Genomic DNA, 20,005 nt, shown 5'->3' with positions numbered 1-20,005 from the left:
GAAAAACTAGGAAAAAAAATAGAGTGTCAGATTGATTGGAATATTTTGCCTGTGGAGAGAAAAGTATGGGCTGAGTAGTCCTTTGCAAAGGGTGACATGTCCTGACCGGAATTGCCAGAAGTTGCTGCCTGGGTCAAAACTGCATCAGTACTATTGCCCCAAGCAGCTTTTGAGCCTGATCCCACCTCACACCACAGGCTGGGAAATTTTGGCTGTGCCTGTCCTAGTGAGTTACTGACGGAATTAATTTTAAATAGGAAAAAAAGCTTAAAGGTATTTTCTTGTGAAGAAATTGTTCAAGGCGCTTATTAAATGCTGGGTGGGATTGCTTGCTTTGAGTTCCTTGGTTGAGTTCTTTGATGCTGCTGTTAGTTTGGTCAAAAAGACACGACAAAAAAGCTGGGATGTTTTTGGGCTCTGGCTGCTACAAGTTACATGTAGTTTATATCTGAACACCACTGACCTATTCCCAGTTGCCCTCACTGAGCTTGGGGGTTTTCCTTTTCCTTTATGGAGGCTGGGCTAAGCTCTTTCCCCACCTTCCCTCTCTTAAGGGCACTGTCTGTGTTCAGAGTTAGCCCCTGTTTGGTCACCTTAATCTTCTTTACCTGTGATTTAACGAGCTGCTCCATCACCTACTCCTTTACCCCTTATCTTGCTTTATTTTTGCTTCTCAGTCGCTTGGGGAACTTAATGACTTTTCACCTTTTATTCTCTAACTTCTGACTTGTTGCTCATCCTTTTCTCCCTTTATTGCTCTTCTTCCCTCTTACCATGAGTTCAGTACTTCTGGGGTTTAGGTGTTTTTACACATCTTTGGTAGAAGTGCTGCAGTGACCTGTGTGTGGGGTTCTCTCCGGGCTTCTTCTCCCAAGCAGCAAACCACAGGACGAGAGGAAACAGCCTCAGGTTGTGCCAGAGGAGGTTTAGGTTGGGTATTAGGAAAAATTTCTTCACCCAAAGGATTGTCTGCCCAGGGTCATGGTGGAGTCCCCATCCCTCAATGGGATTTAACAAATGTGTAGATGTGATGCTGAGGCACATGGGTTGGGGGTGGCCTTGGCTTTGCTGGATTAAGGTTTGGATTGGATGATTTTAGAGGAATTTGCCAAGCTGAATGGCTCCATGATTCTTTGTACAAATTACACAGAATGTAACGAAGCACCCTGTTGAGGTGCTGTGTAATTCCTAAATTGGCCCAACTTCCTGCCTTGCAGGCTGTTTCGTGGATGGGGATCTTCCAAAGTGTCTGATTGTTCAGGATTTTTCAGTACGTTCCTGACATTACTTAATCTTGCACCACAGAACTTCCTGAGAGCTCCTGAGCATCTCCCAGTGCATGCAGAGCTGGCTGGCGCTGTGCTTCAGTGGCCACGGGATCCACCAGCTGTTCCGGGGTTGTTTTACATCTGCTGGTGCAGAACAGCTCCCCCACAACTGGGAAGTTGCACGAGCAGGTGCTGAATGCAGGAAAAAGGGCAGGCCTGTGTGGGTGGAGGAGAGAGGAGAGGACAGGGGAGACCCTGAGGGGTTGATGCTTTCCCTGGTCCCAGTGTAGAACTGCACAGCTCCCAGCTGAGGAGAGCAACACTGCCTGCATGCTAATGCGGGCCTAAAGGCTGCACTCATATTTGAGAGAACAAACAATCGCATTACCTTCCTCATCTCCCTTCTGCTCTGTTCTGACATCTGCACATTCCTCCTGTCTACCTGCTGCACCTCACTCCCCACAGCCCCGTGAAAGCTGTCTTGATATTATCAGGTGTAAAAGGCTGAAGAATAAAAATGTCATTCCTGACACAGCTTATATAACAAAAAAAGATCATAATAGAAGTTTAAAAAACCCATAGGCCACCATCCCACAGTTCCTTTTCTCTGTAATCCCATCACCTTCCTGCCATCTCCCTTCCTTATAGAACGACAGTCCCCACACCATGGTTGGATGTGTCTTGGTCCCCAAAGATACTTCACTGAGCCTAATGACAGGCTGGGGGCCTCCAGCTGCTGCAGGCCTTTTCCTTTTTCTGCTTCACTCTGTATCCTGTGACTACCTCTGGAATGCAGGCATTCCCGTGTTAGTGCAGCCTGGTTAGTGGAAGGTGTCCCTACCCATGGCAGCACTCAGGCAGCACTCACCAGGTGAGCTTTGAGGTCCCTCCCAACCCACACCACTCTCTGATTGCATGAATAGAGCAGGCATTAGTTCACCCAGGTTTGCAAGTTAATATTTGGTTTATTGTGTTGGGAGTGTGGATTGTAGTGAGAAAAGTAAACAAAAAGCAAATGTTGATAGTTGTGAGTAATCACTTTCTCTGGAAGGGCAAACACGGGTAATTTGCAGACTTCCTGCTGTTACAGGGTAAGTGTGATTCGGTCCCACATCAGACAAAACCCCTGAAGTGCACAGATTTGCATCCACCCAGGTCCCTCAGGTGTCCTAGGGAACACTTAGCGTTTGTGAACTAAAAGGACCTTACTAATTGGAGATGAAAATTGGTCTTTTAGCTCGAGTTAAAAAGCAGCTTTAAAAAAACAAAATCTCAGAGATTATTGCAATTGGGAAGCATAATTGATTAATCCTCAAGTAATAACATTTTTCAAGATTAAAGATAATTTTGCTTGCTGCTAATAATATTCTTTTGAACAAATTTATGAGCTTCCTTACCTTATGTGTCTGGGGTTTTTCCTTAATAATCCCTTTATATTAGTCGCTGGAATTTCTGTTTTCCACCCATATTAAAATGGTGTCTCAGTTGGGGATTAAAAAGCACTTCTGCTTTGCCATTAGGGCATATTGAACCACCTTTTCCTGCACTGGGGGTGCAAAGCCATTGCTGGGTGCTGTGGAAAAGAAGAAGGTGTGGGCCAGGTGAGATCCCCCAGCCCGCACAGGAGTCATGTGCTTCATCCCAGCTGCCCATCCCTGCATGCTCGGAGCCGGGAGCAGCGGAGCCAAGGGCAGGGTCAAGGCTGCAGGGGGAAGTGGGGATGGGCTGCAGCCCAGGGAGATGGAGCCTCCTGCTTCCCTGCTGTTGGGATGTAGTTTTAGGGGTGTAAAGATCAGGATTTAACCTTTGCTCTCGTCTTCCATTAGAGATAAGTTTTTTCAGACCTGCTTGGTTAAATCATTAGACAGCAGCTGGAGGGAAAGAATGAGTCCCTTAATTTGTGCCTCCTCCTTTGGTGGCTCACTTGTTCTCTAAGAGCACCTTCAGACATGGCTGGGATGTGCTTCTCTCTTCCCCCTTTGCCAGCCTGTGGGCATGAGACAGCAGTATTCCATGCTGCCTGCATCTTGGCAGTGGCTGATTCCATATTTTATTGCCTCAATTTGAATCACAGAATCATTTAGGTTGGAAAAGCCTTCTAGGACAGTGGAGTCCACCTATTAAACCAGAACTGCCTAGGTAGTGAAGGACATGTTGCCTTATTTCCAGAAATGCTGTTTTATTTCCCTGCAAGGAGCCAACAGCCTTAACCCCATCTCACTGCTCTGCCCTGTCATAGGTGGATCAAGTTTGAGGAGAAGGTAGAACAAGGTGGGGAGCGATGGAGCAAACCGCACGTGGCCACCTTGTCTCTGCACAGCCTGTTCGAGCTGAGGACATGCATAGAGAAGGGCTCCATCATGCTGGATATGGAGGCCTCTTCCCTCCCACAGGTCGTGGGTAAGTACACCTGTTTTGACTCTTTCCCTCACCCCTTCCCCACAAATTTTTATTAACCCTGATACAGTTTTATGGATGGTTTTACTGAAAAAGTGCTGCTTTTTCAGTAAAAGAGGGGAAAAAAAGAAGGAGGAATAAGAAGGGAAAACTAGAAAGTACCTGGAGAAGGGTAGCAGTTAGATGGAAAGAGTCCTTCTCAGTGCAGGAAGAAGAGTAAAAGACATCAATTTAATTTATGTTCACTCTGGAAGAGGTGACACGTGGAAAGGCCACGTCTCTGGGGGCAGAGATACCCATCAGATACTGTTCATGCAGAATGGCTCAGGCCAGGATCTGCTCTTGGGTGAGGTGTTCAGCTGTCCACTGAAGGCAGGTGGGGCTGTGTTTAGGATGGGATGCCCCCTCACCCCAGCAAGGGAGAGGGGAGACCAGCCCCAGCACCAGCTGGTGCTCTGCTCTGCAGAATGGGATGGCAGGTTTTGTACCATCAAAGTAGCTGTGGCCTGGCACGATGCTCGGTGACATTGCTGAGAGCCAGATCATGTTGCCTGTGGCCTCTGAGAATTTAGAGAAAATAAATTTTCCAAGTGAGCCATCCAGTGGAGGGACATTTAACCAAAATGCTGAGTTTAGGAGCCATTACATGAAGAGATTTTAGAGAGCTAAATTAAATACCTCCTCCACCAAAACTGGGTGCTTTGAATGATCATCTCAGGAAGCAAGGTCAAAATTATCCTGGCATGGAATTCTTCCATACACTGGATTGTAAGACTTGGAATTACAAAAGCTGCCTCTGGTGTTAAATACAGAGTTTTGAACTTAGTTTTGCAAGTGCTTATGGTGACATTTATCTTCCTCTGCTTTTGTGTCTGTGTATCCAAATGCACAGTTTTGCAAAGTTTTAACAAAATAAACCCCCCAAGAACCTCTCAAGTTTTCTGCTGAAGCTGAACCCGCTTCAGAAGCTGATGTGCATGGTCCAAAACCTTAAACTCTCAAACATTAAATTTTCTTTTGAAGTCCCTTCGGGATGTCACCTTCAATCTCCTTCTTCAACACCCAAATTAAATCTAATTCCTAGGAGATTAAATTACACATCAGTGGCTGCTGTTGCTGTGACACTGTGACACTGTCCTGAGCGGGATGTTTTTGCTGGTCCAGACCCTTAATCAGACAGGTAGGGATATCCAGGACTGGATTTCCAGGATGATTTAATCATGATCACTTGGCTGGTGTCTGGTAGTGACACACAGGAAAGGAAAAATCCAAAGAAAAACTCTTTGTTGTTTGTGTTTTATCAGGAACAGGGAAGGGAAGTGCCAGATAGAAAAGGAGGAACTTGAATGAAGGCTCTGAAGGAAATACTCCAAAAATCACTAACCAAAACCATGAGCAAGAAAAGCTTGTATTAAAATAACACTTCACAAAAGTCAGCCTTTTGCCAAACATTTTGTGTAAGGGTACCTACGTGCATATACCCACCCTGTCTTAATTTGAGAGGAAGAACTAGGCTCTTCCTTGTAGAGGATGACTTTCTGACTCACTGAGTTAGCAAATGTGATGCGTGTCGTGCCTCCCCCTTCCCATAACTTTTATTATTAGCACAAATAAAAGTTACCAGCAGACAAATATGAGCTGCCACTTGCCCTCGGGGGACAGCGCGTGAACTAAAGCCATCAAGGGAACAACTTCATGCGGGATTTACTGCACAGGGGACATTCTTCATAAGTCTGGTCACCTTCTTGCCTTTTTCCTCTGGGATAGGGGAGGAGAAAGGAGGGAATTGATGGGAAGTGAGCAGGCATTGACGACGCTGGGGGCCTTTTTTCCTGGTGACTCCATGAAAGATAAAACCATATAATACATCCTGTGGTAAATGGAGCAAATTCTGCCTTTGTAGTTGCTATCACTTCAGTCCTGCGAGTGAATGATTTAATTAGTGGCTCATCTCCAGGACTTCTTCCTGTCTTTAGGTTTTACTGGGGGCCTGCGAGGTGAACTCAAGCCTTGTTGAATCTGACAGACGTTTTTCTGTGTGTTTTTGGGGACCATAATGGAACTTGCAATAGAGTTATAGCATCTTCACACAAGTCCAGGTTCAGAGGGGCTTCCAGTTCTGAACTAAGAGCAATGTTACCCTGCTATTTGAAATCGGCTCCGTGGCATGTAGGAAATAGCAGAAGGGAATCTCAGTGCAGTAGGTGTGTGTTAGTGGCTCATGCTGGGTGGAAATGCTTATGTTCTGCTTCAAGAGGAATGTCTAAAAGAGATTTTCATACAAATAAAACCTGGCTTTGAGATGGTAAGAAAGCCTTGAAAAAGGCAGGGTGAAAATCATCCACCCCTCTGTTCTCTGCACTCCCTGGAAGCAGTTTTGAGCTCTGTGGTTAACTTTGCTCTCTCCTCCCTCCCCCTTCCTGTGCCTGCCACAGAGATGATCGTTGACAATCAGATTGAGACGGGGCTGTTGAAATCTGAACTGAAGGACAAGGTCACCTACACACTGCTCAGGAAGCACCGGCACCAGACCAAGAAATCCAACCTGCGCTCGCTGGCGGACATTGGAAAGACCGTCTCCAGTGCAAGTAGGATGTTTTCCAACCCCGATAATGGTAATGCAGAGGCTACCTGGCTATAGCCTTCTCTGTCACAGCAACCCACCTGCCCTGCCCTCCCAGAACTAATTGCGTGGCCCTGACACTGCTTTTCTAACCCCCACGGGAGTAGTGAGACCGTGCTGATGGCACATCAGCAGGGGCTCTGCAGGCTGCTTCAGCCATGGCATGGCACTCTAACCACATCTTCACTGGACTGACAGGGACTCGAGGGGCAGGCAGGAAGGCGGGGGGATGCTCTTGCAGCTGACATCTAGGAGATGGTTTAGGAGCAATGATAGGAAAGAGATATTGGCAAAAAACTCTGGTGGGGTCTGAACCTTAAAAGGCTGATCACCTGAAACGTTTGGGCAGAGATGAAGCTTCCATGCACATTCCATGTCTGTAACCGACAGTGTCGGTGGCACCGTGAATCAAAAATGACCTGGCAGTAACATCTAGCTTACATTTTATTGCCATACGATCATTGTCCAGTGGGGTAAAGCTGATTTCCATCTTGCTTTATTCGTCCTAAAATAGTTTTGTGGTGTGTATTGTGAATATGTCTCTTCTTCTGTCTAAAAAAGTCTAATAGGTAGTGCCATGTTGGTAGTGGTGTCCCTAAATGTGTGTGTGTGTGTGGATGCAGACAGCTACAGAGGCCTGGGCACCGACTCAGTGCTTACCCCTGGGTGGAGATTTGGGGTCTTCTTGCTTATGGCATTAAAAAAAAAGCGGAGTTTTAAACCTCTTATCATGCCTTGGAGTTCTCTCAGCTGTCTCCTGTGGCAGTCTGGAAATTGGGCTAAAAGTCGCCATTTTAAAATAGCCAGAAATAAAAGCAAGTGAAAAAATTCTTTTCTTCCTGTTCCACCAAAGGCCTCTTAGCTTGCTGTGTTTGGCTTCTAAAGCTCACCTTAACATCCCTCCCTAACCTATTTGCACACTTCATTAGTGTTTCCTACCTTGGATCATCCTTTGCTTTTGTGACAGGAGTGTGTGTGCATGTGGAGACTGTTTATTGCTCTGGATGATGCCTCTTGTCGTGTACGAGTGCCTCGAGGAGGTGGTGATCGAGTGCAGTAACACCAGGTAATGCGAACCAAGGGAGTGTTCTAGGGGAATATCCCTGCAGGAGTCCCATGGAGCAGAGAGCGACTGGGCTCTAGGAAGCACTGTGAGGAAATTACAGCTCTAGGGAAGGGGCTCAGTGTGGCCAGATGAGTCCTCAACCTGGAGGAGCCATGGGCAGGGACTCCTTCTGCTAGACCACATTGCTGCGAGCCCCAGCCAACCTGGCCTTGTTGGATGCTTCCTATGGTGTGCTCCCCGTGGTTTGGATGGAAGGCATCTGCTTTCTGTTACCACCTCCGTGACTCCAACCCTTTTGGGCCTTTGATGGCCAGGTTTGCTGTGAGGAGCAGGATCCTGGCCTGTGGCCATGGTGTGTGGGAGGCCAAACACCAGACAGACACATCTTCAGCTATTGGTGCTCAGGCATATCAGTTGCCTTGTGTAGGGGATGCCCTCAGTTCTTGGCTGCAAACCCCTTTCCTGCATGTAGGCAGAGCTTATCCCAGGAAGGCTGATGCTGACAAAGGGCATTCCTCACATTCTCACTCAGCCCCTGCTCATTTTTCATGGCTAAGGGCCTTCTTTATTTGGTTTTTAAGTGATTTCCATTTCATTCATTTCTTGTTGTTTGAAGGGGCTGTGCAGGTCCTGGCTCAGTTGGACTGATTCTCCAGGACTTCTTTACTGGTCTGGCCATCAGCCACTCCTCCTATGTTGTTCCATCTCTGCTCCCTCTCCTAGGATATTTATGTGTTCTGAGGATGTTTAACACACTCTGTTCCATGACAGTACAAGTGCATTGAGACTTTAGGAGGGCGAGACTGATGTACAGGAGGAAATACATCCTGAATAGTTGTTACTGATATTTATTATTTACACTTCAATGAAAAAGTAACTACAGAATGTATTTGATCAGGTTATACCTTGGATTCAATGAGTGCCTCGCATGTCCTTCAGACAGATAAAGATTTTATGAGGACAGTGGGAGTGCAGCTGTCTCTTAACATGGCTAATCACCATAATGACTGTGCTGCCAGCCCCAAGCACTCCTAAATTTCCCTAGAGTTTCTTTCCAGGTAGGTGTTTGTTTTCATTTCAGTGTCAGTGAAACTTCCATCCAATATTGATGCTGCCACCAGGTCTGAGCATCCTCCTGCCCTCTGCACAACAGCTTTATAGGCCAGTGTAGCTGCCCCCCTGCTTGACTGGCTCAGCAGGGACACCTTCTGCAAGCCCAGCCAACCTGCCCTTGAACACTTCCAAGGGTGGGATCTACTTGTTAGATCTCAAATTTGGAAATTTTTTGAGCCACCCTGGACTGTGGCTCAAAAAGATCCTGAGGTCCCTCTGTCTCACTTAGTTCAGAGTGCTTAAATTACTGAAGTCTTAGGGGCTCCAAAATATTCTTATTTCCAACTTCTGAGATGAATGAGCCCCATGCAGTTATCCAGATGCATCTAGAAATTCAGGAACCTAAGAAAGAATGATGTACTGCCAATCTCCCTGCCATAACTGATCCTGGAGCAGTTCTGTCCCTTCCCAACCCTCCCTAGAGATGGGGGTGGCTCTGGTCCCCTGGAGCGAGTCATCCTCAGCCTCCATCTTTGATGTACTGCTCTGTTTGAAGGTAAGGTAGTGATCAGATGGGCAGAGACACGGCCAGGGTGTGCTCTGATGCCTGCTCTTCATCGCTGCATCGTAGAGGTTGACGTGGGTCACGCTGTGGCAGGATGTTTTCTCAGGAATCCCTTTGCTCTGGAAAAGGAACTGGGAAAAAGAGGAGAGTTCCTTATGTGCCATGGATGGAGGAGGATAAATCACAACACTCCTTTACTGTCTGTTCAGTAGGAAGAAGATGATGGCCAAAATTCTGGGCAGACAAAACTGGACTAAGCAGTTCCTCCTTGTTACCTTGTGAAGACACAGCCCCCTTTCTTGCTTCTGTTGGTAGAAGGTTGAGCTGTATGAAGTGTTCAGCAAGGATATTTCCATGTTACATGTCGATGGGACTCGTGCAGGGGTTTTCGACAGGTTTTTGTGTGTGTGTGTGGTTTTGTTGAGTGGCTTTTGAAGAGTTCTTTGTGTCCCTTCCTGGCACAGGCCTTGTCCTGCACCCCTGGAGCAGTACATAACACCTGGGCTAGCAGCTCTCCAGCTGGCACACCTTGGGGTTTGCCATGGTAAAACATGGGATCTGCAGTCCCCATCCTTTCTGCAGGTGCCTGAGGGCTGATCAGTATTTACCAGCCTTCTGTGATGACATTTGCTATCCATTTTTGACATTTTTCTTTCAGAGCTTCGTGCCTGCCAGCATTTTGTATAATTTAACACCTGCGTGAGCCTTTGGCAACTGAGAAAGGATCACATCCTACTAAACCCAAGCTGGCAGAGGCTGTAGAAAACTGTGATGTGTTTAAGTGTTTGTAAACCACCATAAATAATGGCATGGTCCCGTCACCGTGTGGGTGCTGCCTAAACACCTTCTGAGCGCTGTTTGTTCACACTGTGCTGGCAGCATGGTTTGGAAACCGTTGAGTGGGAAGAGCAGGCTGTTGGCAAGGTGTCAGCTGAGGCACAGACAGGAGGGTACCTGGCTGCAGGGGAACAAAGGTCTTACTCTGCGTTAGAATCCTGGAAGAGTTTGAGTTGGAAGGGAGCTGAAAGACCACCTTGTTCCAGGCCCCTGCCACTGGCAGGGCACCTTCCACTAGCCGGGTTGCTCCAGGCCTTGTCCACCCCGGCCTTGGACACTTCCAGGGATGGGGCAGCCATGGCTCCTTTGGTGCAGCATTAATCAGTTCAGTGATTTTCCCATGAGCTGTGACCTCAGTGCCTTTATAGCTGAACAGTGGCATCAGCTGAACATATCAGCACAGAGGAGACCCGTCGAAGTCAGAAATGAGGTGTTGTCCAAGGAATGCTTGGAAAACCCCTATCAATGTGTGTATTGGCAGCATTGTGAGCATTTCCAAGTCTGGATTGCTGTGCCTGGCTACGTATGGATGGGGTCAGGATGCTCAGAGTTGGCTCCTGGGACATGACCTGATTTTTATTTTCAAAAAACTCTTGTTACTGATGGTGCTGCAGTCTGGAACTGCTCAGTGCCACCAGCACTGCAGCTGCTCGCTCACTTCCTGGAGATCTGCTTCCAAGATGCCTGAATTTCAGACACCAGGGATGGAAAGCTGTGTCCAGCCCTGCCAAGTGAACGCTGTGAGGTGGAGCTGTGGAGGAGATGTCGGGATCTAAATGAGTGGGCTTTGGTGACCACACTGTGTAGCTGAAACCTTCTCTCCTGCCTGGCTTCCCTGTAGCACTGCTTGGGCCTTTCTTTCTGGCATAATTTTATTTTCTTTTCTTTTAACTTTTCCCCTTTGCTCTCTTCCTGCTCTTTGCTGCTGCTCCTGTCTCCTGCTTGCCTGGCACAAGCACGCAGCCCGCTCGAGAGCTCCGTGCCCTGCCTGGCCACCCGCACCTTGGACGATGAACTGGGAGTGCAGCGCAGCCCCAGCGTGGGATGGCTCAGTAAGTGCTGGGCAGGGCTCAGGGTGGGCAGACTGGGGGCCAGGAGAGGAAGAGGAAGGGGGAAGTCTCACCAGCCGGGCTCCTAACGCTTGCTGCTGCATTAACAGTGGGAAGAGTGCAGGTGCGTTCCATGGGGGATGGTGCTGCTCTGGCTGTTCGTATTATCCCCACTGTGCCCTCCACTGCTCTGTTTCATTCTGTTTTCCTTTTTCCCTTCATCTGGGATGAAGCAGGTAGGTCAGGCCACACTCCCAAGGGGAATCTAAGCTGGCTGATGGCACTATTTTTTTTTGTCTCTTGAAGTATCCTTTGGCTGTTAAAGGGGCTTAAATATTTTAATTTCCATATAAATTAACCTCAGAAATAGTCTGCCAGCTTGATCTCTCTGGGGTGAACCGGACAGTTCTCTGGCACCGCTCCTCTCCCATTCTCTCTGTCAGCCATGACTCGCAGGAGCCTTGCTGATCCCAGAGGAGCGCACTGCTCCTCCCAGGAAGGCACAGCTTAAGGCACTGGTGGCACAGAGGTGCTCTTCAGTGGCCACAGCAATCGACAGAAGTCTGAATTCCAGGATATTCCCCGTGATAGATTACTATGGAGCTGATTCATAGGATGAGATAGTAGCATGGAGAGGTTTGGACTGCCTGCCATACTTCCCGCACCAGTCCTTGGCTGAGCACAACTGTGGACAGGCTCATGTCACCTTTGCCAGAGAGACAGGAATGGGAATTGGCCCTGGATCAGGAAATTATCCTTTGTTAGCAAACACCATAAGGATGACTGTTTTGTACCAGAAGTCCTCGGCAGGGGTCTCAGCAGCAGAAACTTTGTACTCCACGTGTTTTTTTGGAGCTATGGTGAGTTTGTGTGGATGTGTGGAGCCCATTAGGAGAGGGTTTGTTTGGAGCTGCTCTGAGTTTGTGTGGCTATGTGTGAACCCCCCTGCTAGGAGAAGGAGGCTGGTAGCAAGGGTAGAGAGAAAGGCACAAGCTGCCTCCTCTTGGGAGAAGGGTCATTATACCCCAGGGAAGAGTCAGCTTGGAATCTAATAAACAAAACAAACAAGTGGTGTAATCTGGAAAAAATAGCAGCTAAATGGGGTCTTAAATAACAGCAGGAAGAGTTGAAGCTGGGGATCCCCCTTTTGTTCTACACGATTTATCTGGTTGTGCTTGGCTTTGGCTGTGCTGATGTTGCTGGACATGGCAGTAACGCACAGCAGGTACAGTGTGGTTCCAGGTGGCTCACAGGAGGGAATACTTTGAGTCTAGTGCCACATACGTTGTAAAGAAAACACAGCTCTGGGGAGTCCAGAGTTTTTATTCCCACTCCTTTGGTTATTTGCTCCTGGTGCTGATTTATTATTGAGCTCATTTGTGCTGGGAGCTTGGACACTGAGAACTTGGACGTTTGTTTTAATAATATAAAAAAAATATTGTCTCAGGACACAGCCTCAGTTGGGAAATGCCTCAGTGCCATTTTTTTTAATATTTCCTCTCTTTCCAATGAAGTTCATGGTCAGAAACTCTGGCATAAAAGCTCCTGGTGCTGTGTTTCAGGTTCCTGCAAACGTGATGAGAAGGGATGGGAACATTTCAGGATAATTTATAGCAATTCATACTGACCACTGTGATTTCTGACCCTGTATCCATCCCAGAAGTGTTTGTTTACTATTGCTTTGTTGTTTGTTTGTGTTTTGGGTTGTTTTAAATTTAATTATTCTGCTGTGTCTCTGGGGAGTTTTATTCACCTCTGTGGAGAATCTGGTGTCAGGAATTGGTGACTCGTGGCCCGTCAGTGTGGCACATATGTTGTTTTAATCAGTGAGATGCTTAAGGTTCATGAGCTTAGTTAATGAGCTTACTTGGAGCGAGGGAGGCGTTCACTAGGGGCTGTCTCAAAGGACCAGGAGCTGCCATTTTCCCTCTCTGCATGAGCTGTGTGCAGTGTCTGACATGCTGAGGAGGGCAGATGCCAGCCACATAGGAGAGCTGAAGCCAGGGATTTGTACCCTGGAAGGTCCCAGCCCTGTGCAGGGATGTGTTTGTGGTGGGTCCTGGGTGACCTGGCGCCGTTAGCAGTGTGGTGCTGCTTTGCTTTTCTTCCACAGGCAGGAATTATGGCAAGTCCTTGGTCTCTTTTGCTGTCCTGGGAGTCACGGGACTGCTGCGGGTCAGAGGTGATGAAGCGTTAGCATCTTAAATCCCCCCTGTGCCACATCAAGTGACAGAAAGCAGCTTGTCAGGGTCTGGAATTCCCCACATCAGCATCCCAAGGAAAGGTGTTGCTATAGCCTGAGCCTCTGTATTCTGACTGGATCCAAGCAGCTGCTTTAACTGGTGTGAACATTGTTCTTACAGGCAGCCCAGCCATGGCTCACCGAAACCTGACTTCCACCAGCCTCAATGACATCTCGGACAAGCCTGAGAAGGACCAGGTAAGCTCCAGGTCCAGCCTTCTGTTGGGGATGTGTTTGGAGAGGAGCTGGACGTTGGGGAAAGGGCTCTCTGTACCTTAGCACTGAAAAAAAGAGGGTGAACAAGGTGAGTATTTTTGAGTTCTGTGAGTGGATCTTTCACTGTTTAAGCACCAACCCTTGAAAACAGCAGGTTAATCTCCAACAAGGTCTGAAGCAAGGGATACCACATAGATGGCATCTTGCTGATCCCCATGAGAAAGGAGGGAAAATAGCCAGGGATTGGTGGATTTTGGATCTTCTTCCTGCTCAGGGGTTACAAGGGTCCACAGAGGAGCACCCTGGGCTGAGTGTTCACAGGAACCATGGGGTCAAGCAGGAGCACGTAGGGGAATGTGTCCTTGCTGCAGCAGCTGGTGGAACAAAGGTGCCACCTCCCTCTGCAGGTTGCACAATGTTGAAGGTGGCTGTGCTGACAGGCCATGCGGGAGAGCAGCGCCAAAATGCAGTAATCAAGTTAAAATTGGCCGCTAGTGACAAATCTCTGTGGACTCGACCTCTTCCTTAGACTAGGGTAATGTTTGTGGTGTGGCATAGCGGCTGTCTTTGTGTTTGTTTCCGTCCTTTCCGAAGGCTGCCGGTTCTGGGAGGTAACAGTAAGTTTATTCCAACTCTTAGAAAACTGGTGTCTGAATGAGGTCTCTGTGCAAGTTTCAAAAAACCTTTGTCTGGGTTCAAAAAGTGGGTTATTCTCAAAGCCCGACTGTTTCTTTCGGAGAATCTCTTTTTTTGTCTGCATCTTTCAGTATTCCCTAGTCCCGTGGTGATTCTGAATGCAAATGAGAGTCACTTTGGAAAATTATTTGGGTAACACAGCATTGCTGGCCAGTTGAGGATGATTCCAGTCCTTCAACAGTGGCTGGTCACAATCTTCCGTAAGTGCATCTTGAAAGAGACATAGCAACGTAACTGAAGTAGAAAACTGAGTTCAGAGTAATTAACTATTTTAAAAAGAAATAGATATTTGCCTAAATAAATACACTTTTGTGGAAAGAGAAGGGGGACAGCATGTTTTGCACTGACCTCAGTGTCATGCAGTGTTGTAGTATCATCTGTGGTGGTATTTCCAAAATACCTGTTTCCTTTAATACATGCAGCCACACCTGCGGAAGAAGGAGGATTGTAAAATAGCTTTTTTGTCATTGGACAGACTGCTTTGTTATATTTTTAATCCCATTATAATTGGGGTTTTAATGCTGGGCCAGCCCAAAGCTGGGGCTGAGCGTTGCAGCAGCTTCACAGCTCTCAGCAGTGCAGACATTTCCCACTGCCCCTCCTGTGTCTCTGGAAATTCAGATAATGAACTTTTGTGGCGAATTGGGTATAAAAATAGATGTTTTGGTAGCGTTGATAGGGAAATCTGTTAATAGACACAGTTGGGAGTATGCTCCAAAGTTCTTACCTTCCTGGCTCTTGGTAGTGAGAACTATTTCTTGCTAAGTGTAGAGTTCCAGAAATCCTCTCAGTTAATTAGCCCGTGTCCTGCTGATGAACTTTGCACAGGTGGGAGCCTTGTCCTTTGCGCCTTGAGACATGACCCTAGAGCTCAGTTTTCATGGCTGATCGACTCAATGTCCTGCCTTGATTGACTTTGTGCCATTGTGGTGGTGCCTGGCAACTTCCTTGAGCAGGACTCAGTGTGCCATAGAGGAGGCACGGCAATAACCCATCCTGTTACCACAGCATGAGCTGCAAAGAGAACAGGTTCTCTTGCCTTGGCAGCAGGGAGACTGGCTGTTGTTCTTTGGGCAGCCCCTCTGGAAGCTGGACAGTTAGTGAGGCCATACAGGCAATATCCCAATTTTCATTTATTTGTGTGCGTGTAAGAACTGAGAACTGTGACAGGTGAGGTCAGTTTATAGCTGTTGTTTGGAGCATCACTGCCTTCCTACATCCTCAGTCAATCCCTGATTTTACACAGAAAGAGGATTGTGTGCCTGTGTTTTAGAGGAAGAAACTTCTTTGTACCTTCAGTAACTTTCCTGTCTTCCTACATCCTTAATTTTCAGTTCTGCAACCTTTAATGCTATTTGGAATGGTGCAACTAATAATCAAGGGAATTTATAGCCAGCATACTCCTTTAATCTGTAGCATTCCTGCTCCTTTTCTCAGAATGTTGCAAGGTTCAGGATTCAGAACAGATCTGATCTGTCAGAATCCTCCCGGATTCATCCCTACTGCCAGGGACCCAGACAGCTCTGCCTGGCTCAGGGGTGTTACTTATGACTACTGAATCAGGTAGTTCGCATCGGCCGGCTCTCTCTGCCATGGGAATGATGGCTTGATCCGCTGGGATTGCAAAGAGGCTGGCTCAGCATCCCGCAGAAGCTGCCGGGCCCTGACTCAAACCGCTCCAGTGAGAAGCAGCTTTGCTAACGGCCCACGGATTTGGGGTTTGCTCTTCTGTAATTTTTTTCCTTTGGGCTTGTTTGGCATTTTATAAGGATAATTAGGGAAGAGGAGGTGTATTCCCTTTCATTGTGTTTGTTCTGGCAGAGCACTGCTCCCGAGGTGGCAGTGCAGAGAAGGGATTTGCCTTCATTTGTTCTATTTTAGGAGGTGTTGGCTGCAGTTAGTGCCCTGGGCATTTGCAGCTGGAGAGACAAGCAGTGGCATTTTGGGGCAATTTATTCTTCTTTTCTGTATTGCAATTAATAAATGAGCATCTAGGCTTCCGGCCCTCTCCTGGGCTCACAGCTCTTTGTTGCCAGATACATTAGTGGCGCTGGAGCTACGTCTGTAAAACCAGGACCTCTCCCGGCTGGAGAATTCCTCCAGCTCCTGAACGTCAAGTTGTTGGATCAAGTTTTTCTCTAGTGCCATATTCATAGAATCCCAGAATCTCAGAATGGATTGGGTTGGAAGGGATATTAAATATCATTCCATTCCACCCCCTGCCATGGGCAGGGCCACCTTCCACTAGACCAGGTTGCTTCAACCCCTGTTCAACCTGGCCTTGAACACTTCCAGGGATGGGGCAGCCACATCTTAATATTTTAAAAACATTTAAAAGTCTTTTCTTTCAGCTTATGTGTGAAGGAAAGTGATTGAAAAGAGTTAAGTAAATGACAAATTTATCAGCCCCTCTGGTGCTGTAGTGCCAGCGGACCATAGGAAGCTGGGGAAGTTCCTACTGCTGTTCCCACTCCAGTCCCTCCTCCTGTGAGAAATCCTTTGACTGTGCTCTATTAGAATGTCCTTGGCAGCTCCGAGTGGTTGAACCACCAGGACTCCTTCAGTACCAACATGTAAAATAAGGAGACATGAAAGGAAAGCTGTTTTCCCAGGGACCTGCTATTCCTGAGCTGATGCAACAGCATATAGAAAGGGAATGTATGTTGATATAAGGGGAGTTTCCTGACTTGGCGTTATCTCTGCTTCCAGAGGGCTTGGATGTGGGGCGAGCCTGGCTCTGAATGAATACGGCCAGTCAGAGGGAGGCACAAATCCCTTCTTATTTGTTGTGGTGTAGACACTGTGTATTCAACCCCGTGTTTCCATGTCAACAGGGGATCTGTGCCAAAGCCAGAGCTGAAGTAAAAAAAGAAATTGGCCTTGTTTAGAGAAACCCTTCTGCCTTTCCTGGGGACCAATGGACAGGGAGGCGCTGGCTGGATCCCATTCTTGGGAATGCAGTCGTGTGATTGATAGTGGGAGTGATTCCCTGCTTTTCCTGTTGGAACATCTTACCTCCACAGTTGCAAGCAGACATTGCCAGTTTTGAGGTCTGTCAGCCTGGGTGACCTGCTTTCACTCCATGGAGCTCCATTGAAAATGATTGTCTTCCAGTACAATCAATGCCACCCTTCTGGAGGAAAGGAAAAGTTTTTAGAAAGTTTAGTTAACTGGAATTTCATTTACTTTTGCTGTTTTTCTTGATGCAGAGAGCAGTTTTGCCTGCCTGGTTTCTCCCCATATCCACAGTGACCCTCTAAAGCATCCTTGGGTGATGGAGCAGCCTGCTTGGAAGGTACCCCTGGAGGCAGGTGTTCATGGGATAAGCTGTGGGAAGGTGATCAGGTGATCTTAAACCTATGTGTGAGCAGAGACAGAAAAACAGAGAGACAGAGGCAGGTTCAAGTTCCAGGGGGAATTAACCTTCCATAAGTGCTACTCAGGAGTGTGTACTTAGGAGCTGCTTTCATTTCCGATTGATCCGAAGTGGTGTTGATGATCCGAGTGCTTCAGTACATTTAAGGAAATTGTGATTTTGGGGTTGCTGTGCCTTTTTGCAAGTACAGTGCTGGAGACCTTTGGCTTTTGACATAACACTAATTGTTGGGTTGGAATGATGTTCAATTTGGCAGGGGAAAGTGAAGCTCCCTCCTCCCTCCCTTGCTCCTGGATGCTGCTGAGGAGTCGAATCTTTCCAAAGCTTCTTTGGGGAATGGTTCAGAATGGATTTTAAGTGCTGACTGCACTGATCACCAGTCTGATAAATGATTTAAGAAAGTGGCGAGTGGTGCTGCAAAACTCATTTCGAGATAAACAAACCCACTGTAATGGCAGCTCTTCAAAATTAGTGACAGTGGTTTGCTGTGCTGGGCAGGGGGGAGGCTGAAGGGGCTGGAGCCTTTGGCCTAAGGAGCTGGGTGGCCACAGGAGACCCTGCAGGTAAGTTCTGGCTCGGAGGATCACCTGGGTTTGGGCCAGGTGTCCAAACCAGCCGTGGTGTTGCTCAATGATCCTTGTTCAGCAACACAGCCAATCTGATGAGGTAAATTAAATGTTTGGTGTGGATTTGCCATTATTTTTTTACCACCACTATGCTCTCAAACACTGTCTGTGGAAGAACTGGTAGCACTTTTCCAGACTTTGTCCACAGAGCTCCTTGATGCTTATTTACTATTTCTTCTGGTGGTAATCCTCATTGAAGTATGCAGGGGTAGGATGGGTCCAGCAGTTTCCTTCCTGTTAAATCAATTAATGTGTTTTCCTGAGACTTTTTCCATTTTTCTCCTTCCTTGAGTTGTCTGACACAGTTCATTAGGGATTCATAGCCCAGTTCAGTGCCCTCCCTCGCTGGTGCTCCTGGCAGTACATCCTCCCTCTCCATTCACCCTTCGCCAGGCACACACAGAGCATCTCCAGAGATCATGCAGGGAGAGGGGACAGATTGGGAACCACCTGAGGGCAGGGTTTTCAAAAGCCTTCAACTCCAAATTAATTCTGCTGCTGCTGAAGTTCGAACAAAGGCGTCTCGCAGAGGCTGAGTTGAGAACTCGGCGGCTGCTGCTGCAGTGTTTTCCCGATCCCTGTTGATGACATTTCTCCCTGGCTGGATCCAGGCTGAGGGTGCATATTATTGCAGAGCCCATGAGCGTGCACAGTTACAGTACAGAGGTGCAGAGGTGAGAAGAACGTGCCCAGCACAACTTAACTTTCTTTTCCTCTTCCACTGCTGCAGCTGAAGAATAAATTCATGAAGAAATTGCCTCGGGACGCTGAGGCCTCCAATGTGCTGGTCGGGGAGGTGGATTTCCTGGAGAGCCCCTTCATCGCCTTCGTGCGGCTGCAGCAGGCGGTCATGCTGGGAGCTCTCACTGAGGTCCCTGTTCCCACACGGTAAGGACACCCAGCCCCCAGGCAGGGCACCGGACAGGGAACATGCATTTCCACCTGATAAAGTGAAAACACCAGGCCAGAAGATGTTCTTCCTTGCTTTCTATCCCGTGACATGCAGAACCATCAAGATTGGTGGTGTAAAGTGACAAAACTCACTGAAGCTGCTTCATCATTTTCAGGTTCTGAGTTTGGTTATAAGTAGACCATTACACAAACACACTGACTTAGCACGTGAGTAGTATAGGGCACTGTCAGTGTTAAGTTTAACTCCTGGGGCTTTTTTCCTGCCCCTTCTGTACAGATCCCAGATTCCCTATGCACATTTTTGCTGTACATATTATTCTTCTTCTCAGATCAAATGGAAGATTCAATTCTGGCCCTCCTGGGGCAAAAAAAAAAAAAAAGTCAGGTGAACTGGGACATAAAATTCTATTGGGGCTTGTTGCTTTGTAATGCATAATGGCTCAAGGAAAAATGTCAGAGAAATATTTTATTTATTGTGACTCATGTTGCAAATTAATCTCAGTCTCACAAATAGCAATATATCTTGTGTTCTTAAATATTTGAAGTCACTGCTTGAGTATGCCTGGCTGTCTAAGCTGCCCTGTGTGAATTCATAGCAATATCACAGCCCTTGTATGGAGTGGAAGTTAGTTGACTGTTGGAATCCTTGCCTCTTTCTGTGTACCAAACAAAGGGAAAAGAGGATCTTGCTTTGCTCTTTAATGGTAGTAGCAGTGTTTGTATTTCTTGGAGTTGCATGAAGTGGTTTCTCACAGCCACATCCACAACCGTCTGCACATGCTGGGTATTCAGGTAGGAGTGTGGGGACCCAGATTGTGGCATCATTTTGTAGCAGGTTATTCATTCCTCATTCCATGCTTCAGTACTCAGCTTCCAACTCTAATCTGTCTACTGACTATTTTTTAAACATATCTCCAAGTTCTTTTCGGCAGTTGTAAGATTAGGTATTGTTTGCTGTGGTGGTGGGGGCCAGGAAGTTAGATCCAGGATTGCTGGACAGCCTCATTACTCAGTAGCAATAATCAAGGCTGTATGTCCTTCCATGCCAGCATTTTTCCCAGGAAATAGTATCATCCATT

At 47.3% G+C, this 20,005-nt stretch overlaps 1 protein-coding gene across 2 annotated transcripts in view; it reads left to right on the top strand.

The window, feature by feature from the left end:
* The window catches only part of SLC4A4 (solute carrier family 4 member 4), a 115,304-nt gene that overhangs the window by 64,544 nt on the left and 30,755 nt on the right, over window positions 1–20,005 (top strand). Inside the window, exons 5-9 of one of the 2 annotated variants that reach the window (XM_082282371.1) lie at window positions 3,508–3,668; window positions 6,101–6,280; window positions 10,766–10,861; window positions 13,222–13,298; window positions 18,745–18,902. In XM_082282371.1, coding sequence (XP_082138497.1) covers window positions 3,508–3,668; window positions 6,101–6,280; window positions 10,766–10,861; window positions 13,222–13,298; window positions 18,745–18,902 — 672 coding nt within the window. The remainder of the gene's footprint in view (window positions 1–3,507; window positions 3,669–6,100; window positions 6,281–10,765; window positions 10,862–13,221; window positions 13,299–18,744; window positions 18,903–20,005) is intronic. The other variant, XM_082282370.1, reaches the window with a different exon arrangement.

This window comes from Coloeus monedula, assembly GCF_965178545.1.
Source record: "Coloeus monedula genome assembly, chromosome: 5".
Taxonomy (NCBI): Eukaryota; Metazoa; Chordata; class Aves; order Passeriformes; family Corvidae; genus Coloeus; species Coloeus monedula.
Note: the sequence above shows the minus strand (reverse complement) of the source record. Positions and strands in the feature narration are given on the sequence as shown.